Here is a 13,914-nt window from a genome sequence, read left to right as displayed (position 1 = left end):
AACTCCAGGAAATGCACAGGGAAATAAAAATAGCAAAAGGAAACCGAGCGGCCGCAGGAAAACCCTCGGCGGCCAGTCCTGCTGAACCACAAAGATGTGTCTGGAATGAGCCACCCGAAGAGATCCGCTCCTTTCCACTTCTTTATTCCTTAGCAGGAATAAACCTTGGCGGGTTTATTTACTTGAACAGTTTGCATTCATTTTCCTCCCTCTCCACATCAGGCCTTGGAGCATCCCACCAGGCAGGGAGAGGGAAGGGCAGTGGGAGCGGCTGCTGCAATACTCGGTGACAGCGGGAGGCAGGGAGCAATGGCAGAGCCCTGGAGGAACAGAAATATTTACCCAGGGAAAGAAATCTGTTAAAACAGATTTGGGGGTGCTCATTGAAACTTTCTGGTCTGTGCCAACCTCTGCCCCTTCCGCTCCCACCTCAAGCCGTGGTGTGCTGGCACCTGGGAATCAAAGGGGACGCTGGGCACTGCAGATCTGAGTAGCGTGAAAATGAGGCAGCAGAAATCACAGCAAATCCCTGATTTTTATTACTTTTAAATTGTTTTTAAATCAACCTCTAATTGGTACCAGCCAGACAAATTAACACACACCATTTAACCAGATTCTGCTTCCCTGTGCCCCTTCACCCGGCCGGGGTGACGAGGTGGCCCATGAAGACCTGGGCACTCTGCTCTAGGGACCTGGGATCACGGCTCTGCCAAGCACATCGTGTGACCAACTGCGTGGTGTGGCTGCTCTCATGAGGGGAAAAAACAGCAGTGTTTTGGAATTTCTAAAAATGAGCATTTCCCAAGCTGCCTGGCACGATTTGAATTCTGGTGGTGTTACCTCTGCTCGTCTGCGAGGCTTTTCTCCTTTAAGTCTCCACCTGTGTGTGTCCTTTCGGGCTGGCTTCCAGGAAAAACTCCCACTGGCAGCGTGCTGTGTTTTCCATGTGCATCCAGACATGCCCCAGCATGTGCAGAGGAAATCTCTGCTTACAGACAAATCTCCATAAACAAAACGAGCTCTGTCACCATCCACTGTTATGGGAGTTATTTCCATACTCACACACACCTTCATTGTCTTATCTTAAACTCAGAGTTTCTCTGAAAAAAATCACAGACTGGTATTTTTGCATCTTTCTCCTACAGGCAAATCAATAACTTTGATAACTTTGAGGCACTATTTAAAATGGAACCCCCTCCCCAAGAACCAGCTTTCTGTTTCACCTCCCAAGACACAACCTGTGTGGTTTCATGTTACTGCTGGAATGCCAAGGAAACCCCTCCAGCAGCAGATTCCAAACTACTGTTACGGGAGGGAAATGGCAAGTTGGGACAATTCACAGCTCAGTTCTCAAAAAAAACCCCGACCTCTTTAAAAACGACCCTTTTGTCCCAAACAGTCTGAGCTTTGATGAACTGTTATTTTGCAACAAAGTAAGATTAGTCAGGACTAATCCCAGCTGGATCGCTCTGTACTAAGGATTAGGAAAAACAGGTTCTCTCTAACAGAGCTGGCTGATGACAGGCCGTGGGCCGTGGCCCCAGCCCCGCAGCTCTGCTTGGGAAACCTCCTGCTTCCCATGTTTCATCAGGAATTACAATCTGCACTGACGTTACGCGGGTAATATTTGCATTATTCACCAATATTCTCCCTTGGAAAGCCCTGATTTTCATTGCTGCCATTTTGAGAACAAAAACTTGTCATTTTACAGTAGTTGGCTTCTTTTATTTTAGCAAGATTATTTGCTTTTTCCTTCCCAGTAATTTATTTTCTACATAATTTAATGATTCTCCACATATATGTTTTGCTAGAAAGCCAAAAATTACTCTGAGAAATAAGTACACTGCAGCTTATCCAACTAAACACTCCACTGATAACACAGAGCTAAGGAAGGTAATGAGGAAGAAAACATCCAATACTTCTATAAAGAGACACTTCATTAAGGTAATTAAGACAATCATTTAAAGCAGCTAAGCTATGAGGATTATTAAGGTACAAAAGAAATTATGCAACAGGGTTTTCACCAACCAGGCAGACTTGCCATTGGTTTATGATGCTTTTAACAATTACTTTCAGCGGTTTAATAAGTTTTTGAAAATAAAACTCATTTCTTGGCAAAGGATGGAGCTTCCCTACACCCAGGAGGAGCATAATCAGGCTCTTTGTGGTTTGTTTCTTGTGGAGAGGGTAGTTGTTGGTTTTTTTTAATATCACAAAAAGGCTTGGGTTGGGAGGAAACCCCTTCCATGGTCAGGGACACCTTCCACTGGACCAGGGTGCTCTAAGCCTCATCCAACCTGGCTTTGAACACTTCCAGGGATCACAGAATCACTGAGGTTGGAAAAGACCTCCAAAATCATCGAGTCCAACCTGTGCCCGATCCCCACCTTGTCACCCAGCCCAGAGCACTGACTGCCACATCCAGTCCTTCCTTGGACACCTCCAGGGATGGGGACTCCAATGAGTATTTCTACTGAGCTGGCAAATAACTGAACAGCTTGTTAAATTGTGAATAGCTTGTTAAATAATGTTAAAAATGCATTATTTACCCCAAAGCACCCACTTAAGTCACATAGATCAGCACTGGAACCGCAGGGGCCACAGTCATGGCTCGACAGGTCATGTTCTGCTACAAAGTGGATTGTGAAACCATAAAACTCTGTTAAAGATGTAGAAAATCCCCAGACAGTTGGGAGTTTACCCTTTGCCAACCACCAGTCCTGCAGATGGGCTCTCTCATACCATCTCTCCATCATTAGCAGCCACCGTTATTTAATCCATTAGCAATCCAACACTGACATTCCCTGTTAAAAATGCCCGGAGCAGAGCACATCACTGCACTTTAACCTCAACGAGAGAAAAACGAGCAGCATTTGTAACAGTCACACACGTCATGACGTTACACTGAAAATGTTTCCCTATCTGTCAGGCACCAGCTCGCTGTTTTTCCAGAGGAATATGCATTTTTCATTAACACATGAAAAATGAGGGCAGCATGATGGGCTCCAAGGAAGAGGCAGAAGGCATTTTTCACAATCCCTTAATTAACTCAGGAGCCTAAAGAGGTTTTCTCCTCACTCCAACACTGCTTTAGCACCATCATAGTGGTTTCAGTGACTGAACCTCTCCGGCACCACATGGAGTCACTTGTGCCATTACAAATGACACCCAGGGATCAGTGAGAGACACCCACACTGCACAAGAACAACTATTTCTATAATCTTTAGCACTATCTCTCCCACATCTGTTTTATCTTGTGGACTGGGGCACACTGAAGTGGTTTCTCACTCTAAGGCTGCTTTAACGTACCCGTGAGGGCTTTGTGACAACCCAGGCTACTCCAATGTGATTTGAAGTGACTTTATTTAAACCATAATCTTGTAACTGTAACACAATTGTACATTATTTTCTTGCTTCTTCTGCAGGAAAATCTTTTCTGCCCCCTTTTGTGTATATTTTTCATGTAACTCCACATTAAACCTCTGCAGACGCACCACAAGTACATGGCCCTGTGTGGATGATGTTCTCTTGAAGGCGAACTCTTGGGATGTGACTTTGCCTCAATTTCTCATGTTTTTTGTTCCTCCACTTTTATTGATTTATGTAAACACAGAGCCAAATCCCTTCGTAGTTTGTTATGTCCAAACTCATTTTGTTCAGGTGCAAAGGAAACACGTCGACCACGAGGTCGGTCTGATGCAAGGGCCCCCGAGAACCATCATATACGGGTTCAGCAATAAGAAAGCACCATGTCAGAGGAGAAAGAACCAAACCGAGTAGATTTAAAACTGGGCTTTAATAACACTTTGCTGGAGGAGATGTGTCAGCTGGATGCCCGTCTGGCTGAGCCGCGGGCCGGTCCCGCTCCCTGTGCCCTCAGGGCGGCCATTTTGCCTCAGCCTCCGTCCTACCCCCGAGGGGCGGGCGGGCAGAGCCCTTTTCCCCACTGTGTCCGGGCACGGCACAGCGGCACAGAGCTGTGCCCGCGGCCCTTCAGCCACACGGGCACACAGAGGGAATACAAGGGGAACGCAGCGGGAACACGGCGGGAACGCGCCAGGTCCCGCCCCCCCCGGCGCTGCGCACGGCCCTGTGCCGGCCCAGGGCTGCGCACGGCCCCGCGCCCCGCGCGCGGCATTGTGGGACACGCCCCGCGCTTGGCGCCAAGAGCCCCCGCCGCCCCGCGCGGAGCATTGTGGGACGCGCCCTCCCCGGCCGGGCCTCGATGGCGCGGGCGCCGCACCGGACGTGACGTCACGCGCCCCACAGCCGTAAAAGCCGCGGTCGGGGGACAGACTCTCCCCCCGCCGCCAGCACCGGAGGCTCTCCGCGGCAGAACCGAGCTCGCCGCACCCTCGCGCCCCGCAGCTGCGCCGCCTGCACGGGCTCGGCTTCTCCGGAGCGGCAAAAACGGGAGGGACTATTTTGAGACGGCGCCGCGCATGCGCGGAGCGGAGTCGGTGAGGGCGCGGCGGAAGACGCGTGCCGCCGCTGGCTTGCCGTGAGTGCGGGAGGTGCTGCGGCCGGTGGTGCGTCCCGGGCTGAGATCGGTGCGCGCAGAGGCAGCGCGAGCGGAGCCGCGGGCGCCATTTTGGAGCGGCGGTCGGGGGAGGCGGCGACAGCTCCGACAGCCCAGCCCGGCCCCGCCACCGCCGCCCCGCGCCGCCCGCACCGCCCCGCGCCGCCGCAAACATTGCCGACCTCGCCATGTCCGGCGGCGGCGTCATCCGCGGCCCGGCCGGCAACAACGACTGCCGCATCTACGTGGGGAACCTGCCCCCCGACATCCGCACCAAGGACATCGAGGACGTGTTCTACAAGTACGGCGCCATCCGCGACATCGACCTCAAGAACCGCCGCGGGGGCCCGCCCTTCGCCTTCGTCGAGTTTGAGGACCCCAGGTGAGACCGCCGCGGGCGCTGCCCCGGGGCCGCCGGGAGCCCGCCGGGGCCGCGGCCTGGGCCGGGAGGCGGCGGGCGGGGAGGGGCGGGCGGGCAGCGCGAACAAAGGCGGGGGGGCGGCGGCCGCGCTCACCGCCCGCCCCGTGCCGCCCGCAGGGACGCGGAGGACGCCGTCTACGGGCGGGACGGCTACGACTACGATGGGTATCGCCTCCGCGTGGAGTTCCCCCGGAGCGGCCGCGGCACCGGCAGAGGCGGCGGCGGCGGCGGAGGGGGAGGAGCCCCCAGGGGCAGGTACGGCCCCCCGTCCCGGCGCTCGGAGTACAGAGTGATCGTCTCGGGTGAGTCATTGCTCTCTCTCTCAGCCCGAGTGCTCTCCCCCGGGGTCCTGCAGGCGTGGCGATGCTGCTGCGAGCTGTTCCTTAAAAAGCATCGTTGCGTGCGGTTTGGGAGGGCAGGAATGGTGTCCCCTCGGTGCTCCTCCGGTACAGTCCCTCCCCTTTGCTACTCCCTGCTGCTGCTGTACGTACCGGAGGTGAGGCTTGTAATCTGGTTTTAAAGTAATTTCTTGCTTTTTCCGTAGGGCTGCCTCCAAGTGGAAGTTGGCAGGATTTAAAGGATCACATGCGTGAAGCAGGTGATGTATGTTATGCTGATGTTTTCCGAGATGGCACTGGTGTCGTGGAGTTTGTGCGGAAGGAAGACATGACCTACGCTGTGCGAAAGCTGGATAACACTAAATTTAGATCGCACGAGGTAGGTATCACACTTACTTTCTTTGGCCAGAATTGGATACAAGGGGCTTAACAGTAGGACTGGAAGGTAAGGAACGCGTGGTGTTCACTGTTTGGTGACAAAGCAACTAAGTAAGTGTGTGGTGAGGCCGGAGACAGACGTGTAAGCTGCGCTGTCTGTGCCGGCCGTAGTAGCACTGTCTGCAGTCTGTCAGCATGCCTGAAACATGGCCCTGAAGCCTCGACGTTTCAATGGAAAGTTCTGTCTGTCCAATAGGGAGAAACTGCCTACATCCGTGTTAAAGTTGATGGCCCAAGAAGCCCAAGCTATGGAAGATCTCGGTCCCGCAGCCGTAGTCGTAGCAGGAGCCGTAGTCGAAGCAACAGCAGAAGCCGCAGTTATTCCCCAAGAAGAAGCAGAGGATCTCCACGCTACTCTCCCCGCCACAGCAGATCCCGATCTCGTACATAAACATCACTAGCTCTGATCTTTTTGTAGAACCCCATGTTGTACACAGTTTTCTTTACTTAGTACAGTCTTTCATTATTTTTTTTTTTTTTTAAATTCCAACTGTTTTACTCGAATTGGCTGAATTGTTGAATTGCATTCTTGTGTAAAATCCCTAGTGAGTATTTGCTCCTCGACACCAACATTCCCCTCCTGTCTTTGGTAAATTGTATTTTAATTGCTGTCAGTCAGGATTGTTCCGGTTTAGTTCTAGTTCAATACCAGCATTCTTGGAGCTGTGGTATTGCTGTGTAAATGTCTCAGTGTTCCGCTGTGGTCGAGACGAGCTGGGGATGTTGGGATGTTTGTGGCTAACTTGTCTCTTCTGGGGGATCTTACATTTTTATCTTGCCTTTTCGTGTGTCTTTCTGTAGACATATCTGAAGAGATGGATTAAGAATGCTTTGGATTAAAGGATTGTGGAGCACATGTCAATCATTTTAGGATTGTCAAAAGGAGGATTGAGGAGGATCAGATCAATAATGGAGGCAATGGTATGACTCCAAGTGCTATTGTCACAGATGAACTTGGCAGTATTGACCTTATACTGAGAGACAGGGGAATTGAGGCCGAGCACATACGTGTCCCCACGTGTCGCTTCAGGCATGTTCTCGTGACCGCAGGCTGCGATTGCTCTTCTCTTTTAAAACTTCTCTTCTTGGGGGGGCAATTGTGGCCAAATCCCTGCTTTTTGTAATTCTCTATTCCATTCTAGTTTTTTAAAGGAGTAACCTGGGCCGGGGGGGAGTATTGGTTTATTTGTCCCGCAGCGTTTGGTTACAAGTGTCCATGTCCGTAGTATCCGTACACTTGTAGTAGAACTTGCAATCAGAGTATAATATCAATACTGCTAAAATCTGCATGTCCTCTGTGTGACTGATACAGCGTGGCTGTTGCATTTTTATAAGTACCAGAATGAAAGCAAAAAAAAAAAAAAATAGCAAACCTAGTGGGGAATAATTTAAGTGTCAGCCCTGCCCCCTCAGACTAATTCACGATTGACTCACAATCCGTGTGAAAACACCGATTGTTAACGTTCCCTCCAGCTGGGAGTGCAGCTGTAGTCCAGCCATTCCATAGTAGGTGGATAGACCGAGCAGTTAAAACTTCTCCAGTTTAATAAAACCATTTTTTACAACCACAAAACCTCGTAGCCCACCAATGCGCTGAGTATAATGGCATTTCCAGTTGACATATTGTGAATATTTACAATGTTTCCTCCAAATAGTAATTAACATTTCTAAGAGAATTATCTGAGCATCACCATTGGAAAGTTTGTTTTGGGGAATTGATAGTTATTACTGTACATCTGAATTAATTGATGGCAAACATAACTGATCATTCCCCAGAATCCTATTTTTTCATTACAGTATCTAACTTTTTGCCTCCTCTTTTTTGGTTTTGCTGGTTATAAAGGTTTGGATTGGAGAGGGCTCACTGGATCCCAATCCTTGGAGCTGGATCATTGGATTCAAATCATAATGTGGATAGGATAGGGAGGCTGAATTACAAGGATTCATGGAGCGGGATCAAATTACCAGGAACATAGGAGTGGATTCCTGCCCCAACCAAACCGCATTCGTGTGGATTTTTTTTATTCAACTCAATTGGCTATTCCAAAGATATTCTTTTTCCTATTTTTGACGATTGGAGCCCTTAAGATGCACGATGGAGTTTTGCATTTTTTTGGTAAAAGGAGCAAAGCGAGGACCTGGAGAGGTACGCTGGAGCAATCTCCTTGGAAGGATTCAGCACGAGTAGATGGTAAACCTTAAAGGGGAAAAAGGGGGGTTTGTTTAAAAAAATAAAAAGTAAATAAGTCACTTCTCTAAATTTAAAGACCAAAATTGGAGTTTAAAGATGACGTAGGTTTCAATTGGCCATTGCTTTTTTTTTTCTTTGACAAATAAAATTTTTACAAAAACACGCCCGGTGTCATCGTTGGTCGCGGAGTCTCGTCCTCGCCCACCCGCCCTCACTTCGGGAATCCAGAGGTCCCAGACAAAGGGCTTTTGTGTGGAACAGAGCCGGAGTGTTCCACAGGAAGCGCCCGTGTTTGAGCTTCTCCTCAGTAAAGGATCAGTTCCCTGGGAAATGAGTGGAATTTAGTGTATGGGGAGGGGAAAAGGAGGAATTCTCACTGCTTTAAGGAGGAGGTGTTAATGTGAATGTTAATAAGGCTGGGAGATCACATGGGGAAAATGGGAGATTCGTGGGCTTGGCACTGCTCCCACTGTGCTCCCAAGGATAAATTGGGACAGAACTGGTCTGTGTGGCCCTTCCTGGTGTGGGTGGATGAGGCAGGGAGCAGGAGCTGAGGAAGGATGGTTATGTAGGAGCTGGGATAGCGGTGTAATCACGGAGCTGTGGGCACAGGGAATTGCACCCCTGTGGTGTACGTGGCCAGGCTGGATATGGCACCATCCCCAGGAGGAAGGTGGATGCCCAAAGGATGCCATGGCCCTGTGGGAAGGTGGGTGACTTGTCGGAGAAGTTTCTTAAGACGTAGGAAACCAGGGAGGGGAGTGGGCACTGTGGGCTGCACAGGTGTGGGCTGGTGACACAAGGGCGAGTTTGGCCCCAAAGCCCCCAGACTCTGGGAACAGAATTGATCTGTTCCATCACCTGCGCTGAAGAAAGGTGAAACAGCAGTTTTAAAACAAAGGTTCTGGGTGTGCTTAAGGAAGCAAAACCTTTTGTTTCACAAGAAGAAACCTGAAGAGTTTGATTTGCCAGGACTGGAGTTTGGGGAGGATTGCTCCAGCTTGGGAAGAAAGTGACCCCTGGGAAAGGAGGAGTGAAGGATCCCGACAGACAAAGGGGTCACAGTCCCTGCTTTGAAACAGGAGGGTCAGGTCTGACCCAGAGTCCAACCAGAGCTTGTGCTTCTACGCAGGTTCATGAGGAGCTTGTTAACACAGGGAGCACCAGCTTCAGGAGTGGTTCAGCTGATTATGAGACACGGAATTCCCTGTGCAAGGTGTGTGTTGGAGGTGCAGGAAGGCTGTAACACGGAATTCCCTGTACAAGCTGTGTGTTGGAGGTGCAGGAAGGCTGTAACACGGAATTCCCTGTACAAGCTGTGTGTTGGAGGTGCAGGAAGGCTGCAGTGTGTTGAGCCCGGTCCTGGTGCTGGAGAGCCGGCGCGTGTGGGATGTGCTCCAGCTCTCCCTGTGTGGATCAGCTACTGGAGCGGGAAATACCTGAGGGCTGTTTGCTTCCGAGATTATGTCAGTGGTTTGGATCAGCCCGTGGAAAGGCTGATCCTCCCCGGGGGGACACGAGAGGGCACTGACTCGGAGGAGGAGGAGGTCACACAACTTTTTCCTCAGTGCTGGGATTTGTGGAGCATGTTACCTTCCTGCAAGGTGCGTTTCCATGTCACCTTCCTGCAAGGTGCGTTTCCGTTTCACCTGGAAGACAGAAGGGAATGGAGCATTGATGAGTTCCCTCTCTCATTTTGGGGTTCCCCTCTGAGGGGAGAGCTCAGGTGGCTGTGGGTCCTCGGGGTTCCTGCAGCTGCACCGCTGCCCCAGCATCACCCACTCGCTCTGTTCTCTGTGTCCCAGCTGTGGGGCTTGTAAAGCACGTTGAGATGCCATAATAAACCCGTTCCCAGTGTGGAGCTCTGGTTTGTTTCAGCTCTTTTCCTGTGAAATTGTTTCTGTCATCATGCTGTGAGCAGCCAGACAGGCAGTGGTGGAGCAGGAAAGCCATGGGGTGAAGCAAGACTTTCCCCAAGTGCCCCATGTTTTAATTTTGGGTTCTGATCCAATGTGTTTCACCGTCCTCGGGGGGATCACCGTGTCCTCTGATTGACATAAAATAGAGGAATTAAATTAATGTCTCAGGAATGTGCTATAAACCGGGTTTGACAGCGCTAGAAAAAGTTAACTGGAGGAGGCTGTGCCTCCTGACACACTCTCAGTTTTTAATTACACCACGTTACGAGTTCATTAACGACGTGACGGAGATGGTGAGGAGTCAGCGGGTGCTGGGAGCAGCACTCCTGCCTGGCACAGCCCAGGGAACCCGGTGCCATCTCTTCCCCCCTTTGGCTTCTTGGACTGTGGATGAAAATGAACCTGAGTCAGCACCCACTTGCCTTCCCTCGCGGGGAATCTGCTTCCAGAGCTGCATCCACTCGCCCAGCCGGGGCTGTTGGGTAAAACTTCCATTTATTTTAATATCCCAGTGCATTAGTGGGAGCAGGCTCCCTGCAGGCAGCCAGGCAGCCTGTGGTGGCTGCTGTGCCAGCACATCTTCTGGGAGCATATTTCCTAGGATTTTAACAGATGCAAACCAAGGCACCAAGTGTCTTCTTTTATGAATGTGTTCTTCCCAAAACGCAATGTTTTGAGAGTCTGTACTCTCTGAAGATGGAAAGGGGTGGGAATTAGAGGTTGGAATTACCTTTGCTAGAGCAGAGGGGACAACCAAATGTAACCCCCTCTCCTAAATAATTCTTCCATCCCAAGGCCAGAGGGGTTTCTGCTGCACACCCCGGTGGCAGCGAGCAGGCAGCATTCCCTCCCCTGTGCCACCAGGCTTTTACCCGGCAGCGCTGGAGCAGCTCTGCCATTCCAGCAGGGAATCTGCCTGTTCCAACGCTCCTGCGTTTCCGATAGTGCTGCTTTGTTGGTACAACTGAGGGCGATTGTGCCCCCGGGGCTGTGTGGCCCCTCTGTGCCGCCCTGGGCCGCGCAGCTGCCCGACCAGCCCGGCCCATACTGCCTTCATTGTGCAAACACTTGGGGAAGCACCGCGGAGAGGGAGGGAATCTCTCCTCCTTAATGGCACATCGTCCTGATAGCCCTGTACTTAATATACCCAACATTAGGCTGAAATAGAAACGGTTAGAAAACTTGTGGTTTCTCCTAGAAACCACAATTCGGGGTTTTTTTTGTTGTTTGTTTGAGGTCTTTTTTTTTTTTTTTTTTGAACAGAAACTTCTGCTTTGGAACAGGGGATTCATTCATTGATCTGTGCGTGCTGGTTGTGCCGTGAGGTTTCTTGCTTCTGATAACAGCAGGGTTTTAACTGTGCAGCAAAATGGGACTCATTTCTAGACTGGCTAAAAACAGCCCCAGCTTTGGCGAGAGTCCCCTGTGCCAAGTGCAGGATGATCCTCGCTGCACCTGCGCAGGGAAGAGCAGTTTATCTGGAATTGCACTTGGAGCTGTTTCAAAGGGAAAGCTGAATTATTCGGAAAAATGAAGATTCCAGGAAGTTCCCTGTTTAATAAATGTTCCCTAAAATCCCTCTCCCGCGTGCCTGAAGGGGAGTCAGACTGATGTACCACCCGCACTGCGCGTTCCTCGCAGCACTTTGTCCTGCCCGGCTGAGCAGCGCGATGGGATGGGCACAGAGCCTGGCAGAGTCATGGGACAGGACGGGCACGGAGCCTGACGGAGCTGCGGGATGGGCACAGAGCCCAGCAGAGCCATGGGATGGGCCTGGAGCTGTGGGATGGTCATGGAGCTCAGCAGAGCCGCAGGATGGGCACAGAGCCCAGCAGAGCCATGGGATGGGATGGCAGAGCTGCAGGGTGGGATGGAGACAGAGCTTAGCAGAGCTGCAGGGTGGGCATGGAGCCCAGCAAAGCCATGGGATGGGCCTGGAGCCTGGCAGAGCCATAGGATGGACATGGAGCCTGGCAGAACTGCAGGCCGAACCGGCACGGAGCCCAGCGAGGTGAGGGACTGCCAGGAGAGGCTGAAGCCCTCACCTCACTCCTGGGTGCTGAGGCTCAGCTCTGCTCGTCCCCTCCCACCGGGCGGGCTGGCTGTATGTGCCGGTTGCAGGGCCATTAACATAATTTTATGCACTAATTTGTGTAATCATTAAAGAGTCGAGCAGGGCATTGTTCGCATGAGTAATTACCTCTGTATTCTAATAGCTCTAATTCATCCCTTAAGTGAGTTTCGTGTTTCGGTGACTCAGCCGCGATTCACGCTCCGGGTCTGGTATTTTTTTCGAAAGCCCCGTTTCTCGCCCTCTGCGCAGCCGGTGACGAGCCGGGTCCCCACGAGCCCCGAGCAGGCGGATGCCGAGCTGGGAAGGGCTGCCGGCGCGGACCCGGGGCTCCCGCGGGGTGTTGGACTGGCTGGGATGCTGCGGGGAGCAGCTGCCAGCGGAAATTTAAACGTGAAGAACTTGGCAGTTTGCTGAACTCCGGGTGTTTTCCTCCCCGACAAAGGGCAGGGCTCTATTTTTCTGCTTATTTTTGATACCGGTTAAAACACGGAGAGAAAATACCTCTGTGCAGCTCCGTGCTGGATTTGACTCTGGATCCATCGATTCTCCATCCTCACACGTGCGTGCCTTTACAGTACACGGGGTGCAGGCAGGGGGGAGGCAGGGGGAGCATCATTCCCTGCCCGATTTGCAGCATGATACAGGATATTTTCCCGATGGCACCGAAATTAATTTGAGGCAGAGCTGCCTGGTACCACCAAAGGCTTTGTTGCCCCCTTGGAAACATGGAGGAAAGTTGGTTCCTTGGCTGGTGAGAGCAGGGATGGTCTGCCCGAGGCTCCTGCCAGTGCTGGATGTTCATCCCCGTGGGATCAGCTGAGCGATGCAGATGAATGCACAAACATTGATTATTTTGGAGACAATCCATAGCTGCCAAATGAGATTAAACAACACCCAGGTCCCAGAAAAAAATAAAAGTAAATAGCAAAGAATAAAGAAAATGGGGCACGGTGTTGGCGAAAGGTCCTGGGGGACCATCTAGCCGGGTATTAATCCCTGCCAACCCCATCCCTGAAGGATTTCAGAGCTCTTCGCTGCTATTAATCGCAGCAGCCCTGCAGGGAAGGTAATGCAGCATTATCCGTGTTTTCCAGCTGTGGCTGGGGAGGAGGGAGCAGCCGGCTGGGCCGAGCTTTGCCGTGTGTCAGTGAAAGATCAGGGATTAGCGTTAGGATTTCCTCGCTGGCTCGGCTGCTCTAATTCAGTGGCCGTGTTTTTCCCTAAATGCACTGACCTTATGTGCCTGCTGCTGTACATCCCGTGCCCGGGAGAAGCCGGGGCAGATGGTGGGAAGGGGAGCAAGGCAGGAGCGGATGTTTCTCCACAGTCCTCGGCCCCACAGGAATTATTACTAAAAATGGTCACTGGTGATTAACCAGAGCAGCACGCTGCTAAGTAATTGGTACAGGCTCTGGCTAGGGAAGTTTTTAAATCAAACTGGGAATGTTTTCCTGGAGAGCAGCAGTTGCTCAAAGGTGAAGTGCCGAGGGCAATGCGGGACATGGGGTGAGCAGGGGGCCATGAGCACCTGCCAGGAGGGCTCTGAAACGTCCTGTATGAGACTGAAGATGCTGTGTATCTGCAAGTCTCTGTGCAAATGGTGTGTAAATCTTATGTAAATCATATAGGCACAGAAAAGCTGTGGCTGCCCCATCCCTGGGAGTGTTCAGGGTTGGACGGGGCTTGGAACAACCTGGTCTAGTGGGAGGTGTCCCTGCCCCTGGCAAGGGGTGGAACTGGGTGAGCTTTAAAGTCCCTCCCAACCCAAACCATTGTGGGATTCCATGCTCTGATATTCAGTGTGGGGAATCCACACCATGTGGCATCAGTGCCCGGCCCCATGCACCCCTCAGCTGCCCCAGGGAGCCCCCCACGTGTGCTCTGCTGTGGCAGCAGCGACGAGCAGCTCCAGTTCTGGGGCGCAGGCAGCAATTTTGCTCATTGCTGAGGACGGTGACAGCACCAGCAGCATCCCCACGGCCGGCGTGGCCACCGGGAGAGCAGCTCTTCCGCC

General features: G+C 51.8%; 1 protein-coding gene across 2 annotated transcripts; it reads left to right on the top strand.

Annotated features, from left to right (window-relative positions):
• Window positions 1-4,585: 4,585 nt before the first annotated feature.
• Window positions 4,586-8,069, top strand: SRSF1 (serine and arginine rich splicing factor 1). Of its 2 annotated transcripts, none has more exons than XM_027751575.2 (4): window positions 4,586-4,901; window positions 5,058-5,242; window positions 5,485-5,657; window positions 5,913-8,069. In XM_027751575.2, the coding sequence occupies exons 1-4, from the start codon at window positions 4,708-4,710 to the stop codon at window positions 6,105-6,107; spliced, it is 747 nt and encodes a 248-aa protein (XP_027607376.1). In that variant the 5' UTR covers window positions 4,586-4,707; the 3' UTR covers window positions 6,108-8,069. The 2 variants fall into 2 exon arrangements, 1 of the variants encoding a protein (XP_027607376.1); XR_003546431.2 differs by having other exon boundaries at window positions 4,602-4,901; window positions 5,485-6,637; window positions 7,560-8,069.
• Window positions 8,070-13,914: the final 5,845 nt, after the last annotated feature.

Source organism: Pipra filicauda, unplaced genomic scaffold (assembly GCF_003945595.2).
Source record: "Pipra filicauda isolate LSUMZ 115617 unplaced genomic scaffold, ASM394559v2 scaffold120_size2142806_pilon, whole genome shotgun sequence".
Classification (NCBI taxonomy): Eukaryota; Metazoa; Chordata; class Aves; order Passeriformes; family Pipridae; genus Pipra; species Pipra filicauda.
The sequence above is the reverse complement of the archived record's forward strand: the minus strand, read 5'-3'. Positions and strand labels throughout refer to the sequence as shown.

Bases quoted from the DNA above. Each gene is read 5' to 3' on its own strand.
- SRSF1 (XM_027751575.2), top strand. From the start codon at position 4,708: ATGTCCGGCGGCGGCGTCATCCGCGGCCCGGCCGGCAACAACGACTGC. The intron at 5,243-5,484 runs GTGAGTCATTGC...CTTTTTCCGTAG, and splicing joins GTACAGAGTGATCGTCTCGG to GGCTGCCTCCAAGTGGAAGT. The intron at 5,658-5,912 runs GTAGGTATCACA...TCTGTCCAATAG, and splicing joins CTAAATTTAGATCGCACGAG to GGAGAAACTGCCTACATCCG.